Source organism: Mus pahari, chromosome 7 (genome assembly GCF_900095145.1).
Source record: "Mus pahari chromosome 7, PAHARI_EIJ_v1.1, whole genome shotgun sequence".
In the NCBI taxonomy this organism is placed as follows: domain Eukaryota; kingdom Metazoa; phylum Chordata; class Mammalia; order Rodentia; family Muridae; genus Mus; species Mus pahari.
In genome coordinates, this window is record NC_034596.1 from 39,919,537 (window position 1) to 39,922,696 (window position 3,160).

Genomic DNA, 3,160 nt, shown 5'->3' on the forward strand with positions numbered 1-3,160 from the left:
GAGAGAGGGAGAGAGGGAGAGAGGGAGAGAGGGAGAGAGGGAGAGAGGGAGAGAACCCACGGGAGGCTGTGGCAGGAGAAATTCTCAGCACTAGTGCAATCTGAGCCTGAACAGGATAGTGAGTTACAGGCTAATCTGGGCTGCAAAGTAAGACCCTATCTCAAAACACATACACATGCATACATAGCATAATATAACATAACTTACATACTTAACAAAAAAATAAAAGAAACATAAACAGTTGGTGTTGAGACAGATTTTTTTAAAAGAATTTGCCAACTAAAATTATAAAATCTTGAGTGTCAATTAAGGAACAATAGTGATGTGCAATAAAACCATTTGATAAAGTGTATCAACATTTAGAATATTTATACTGTTTCAAAATAACACCACATATTATTATTATCTAGGAATGAACTGAGTGTTAACTGATGGGTTACCATCATACTGAGCTGTTGATCGTTTTATTTCAACAGTTGGTGAAACTGATATTTTGTGCCCTCTTAGGAAACAGGCAGAAAGTGTGAAGTACATTTTTTCTTGCCAAGCATTTACCTTTTGTCTTTTCATGAGTGAAAAACTCAAGCAAGTTGAGATACACAACGTCATAAAGTCAGTGTCCTGGACCCTGGATAAAGTAGACTGACTGGGCATGGAAACAATCTCATGACCAGCAGACGCAGCCTGAGATCCTTTGTTAGACTCTGTATTTTGAAAATAAATGAGTCTAAAAGACATTTACTAGGACAACTAGAATGTTTTGAATATGAACTGTATATGAGTTTTATTACTGTGTTAATATGAGATTCTTGACATGACAATGCGCTCAAGTGGGAAAGAATTTTTGTTCTTAGGTGCATTTTGAAGTATTTAGGTATAATTCTACAGGATATTAGTAACTTTCAAGGGTCTCAGAAAACAAATATAATGTATATGTTGACGTGTATGCAGACAGTAGAATTTTTGATGTGTGTACAAACAGGTATAATATGTATGTTGATGTGTGTGCAGACAAGTATAATGTGTATGCAGAATTATGTGTTGACATGATATAATGTAGACATGGGCATGTGGATAGACATGTATAATGCACACGTTGATATGTGTGAAGACAAGTATAATGTATGAGTTGATGTATATGTAGACATTCAGTAAGAGGGAGTTACAACCACAAGCACGAGGGACTAGTGACGTATGCTGGGTAGAGCTGATTTTTGTGCTTGTTTTTAAGTTCGATTTTCAGGATAATTAGAAGGAAAGAAATTGTTCCCAAGTCCCCAAGGCTTAATGTTCTTCTTTGGGCTGATCCTGTGTATATTTAAGCTACAGCATGTTTCTGATTTCTTCTCTGAACAGAGAGCTGCTCATCTCTGCCAATGCTGTTTTTTGTTCCTTGTGCCATGGTCTGGGTGCTTTCTCTCAAAAGTTTGGTCTTCAACTTTGTTTGATCTGAGCTCTCATCCTTTCCCTGTGTCAGCAAATGGAACAATGTTTTGTGTGTGTGTGTGTTTGTGTGTGTGTGTGTGTGTGTGTGTGTGTGTATTTGGGTCTCTATGACTGTATTATAAAGGTCTCTCTCAGGCAATAGCTCTAGAGGACATATGAGACTATAGACTAGATTCATGTTTCCTGGGTCTGTGCAAACAGCCTGCTGAGGGCAGAGGTTAATATTGGAGCCTGAAACATTACTGAAACCAGGTTCCAATGCATCATATGTATTTGCCTTTCTAAACTTCTCTGAACTCAGTTTCCTGCTTTAGAAAATTAAAACCATAATTCCCTCAAATCACTGTTGCAAAGGTTAAAGTAGTGGGCATATGTCAAACCCTGGGAAAATGCTCCTAAATGTTTTCTGTTTTTAATCACAGTCTTTCCATGGCACATCAGACCTGAATCAATGTTTTCAAGCTATTTATAATGGTCAGTATAAAATGATTTCTTTGTTGCTGTCTCTGTGTTTCCCCTGGATTCAGGTTTCTCTGGGACTCCTGCATGCCCATGCCACACATATTTTGTGGCCTCCAGAGCGCTGGCAAAGACTGGAATCTGTTCTTCCTCCAGAACGCTCTCCACTCCATATTGGTGAGAAATAACTGCACAAGAGCCCACCATAGGAGGAGCTGAACACACCAGATGCCTCCTCCTGGAGGGAGATGGTCCAGTGATGCTGAGCAAGAGACCTCTGTATGTCTTTAAGGTTGTCTGGAATTTCCATATTAAACAGTATTAAATGATTCTTGGTTGTGTGTTGTATTTAATTCCATATTGCTTATCATCAAAAATTTCCAGTTCCTGGAGAACATGAAAGCATGCTATCTGTACATATTAAAGAAGATAAATAGAGAATGCTATGCATAGTTATCAATGAGAATTTTTCCATGAAGCCTGATGCTCAAAGAATTTTAAAATTAATGTACAGTGAGGATGATTTGTCTTTTACTATTAAGACTGAATGAGGAAAACGAAGTATTATGCACATAAGATAGTGATTATATTATAAGTGAAGGTATCCACAGAATAGTGACTGCCAGTTAGGAAGGACCAGAAACTGTGATGTCAAATAAAACAACCATTTGTCCACATCTTGTTTGGGTGTTTAATTATCAGTTAACCAAAGTTCGTTAATGAAAAACATTTTATCTCTTATCCAAGACAGAAAGTAAAGTAATGGGGGGGTGAAGGTTCCATCAATATTTGATATAATCAAATGTTTTTATTGGCCCTTTTTAATATAAAACTTCTGAGTAATCTGATGCCTGTTCACAATGATGAATAAGGCCATTGGTCAACATTTTATCACATTTGGTGAAAAGTTCTAAATGGAATGGGAAATAATCACATCCAGATCAATAACGTTTAACATTTTCCCCCAAGTGATCTCTCAGTGAAACCCTAATACTGAAATCAGCAGTTGCAAGAAGGTTAATGGTGGGATGATATAGTCAGTAACTTGTCTAAATAAGGGCATATGTTCCGTCATCCACAGCAACAGTCTTAATAAAACACCTTTTCTTGCTGTTGCTGAAGGGTTTGCTCTGTTTGGAACAAAATTTAAGGCTACTAGCTTGTGTTCGTCAAGTCAGTTTTTCTTCTATTTCATCTTGCAAATGTGGACTGTAGTTCACTATGGAAGGCAGGTTTAGAATGATGACAAAAAACC

General features: G+C 37.4%; 1 protein-coding gene across 4 annotated transcripts in view; it reads left to right on the forward strand.

Moving 5' to 3' along the window:
• The window catches only part of Immp2l (inner mitochondrial membrane peptidase subunit 2), an 887,790-nt gene extending 885,210 nt beyond the window's left edge, over positions 1 to 2,580 (forward strand). For 2 of the 4 annotated variants that reach the window (XM_029540649.1, XM_029540648.1), the window contains one exon: positions 1,974 to 2,216. In XM_029540649.1, the coding sequence (XP_029396509.1) occupies positions 1,974 to 2,093 (120 nt within the window). In that variant the 3' untranslated portion in view covers positions 2,094 to 2,216. Of the gene's footprint in view, positions 1 to 1,973 lie in introns of all 4 variants that reach the window. The other 2 variants (XM_021202155.1, XM_029540647.1) reach the window with 2 other exon arrangements.
• Positions 2,581 to 3,160: the final 580 nt, after the last annotated feature.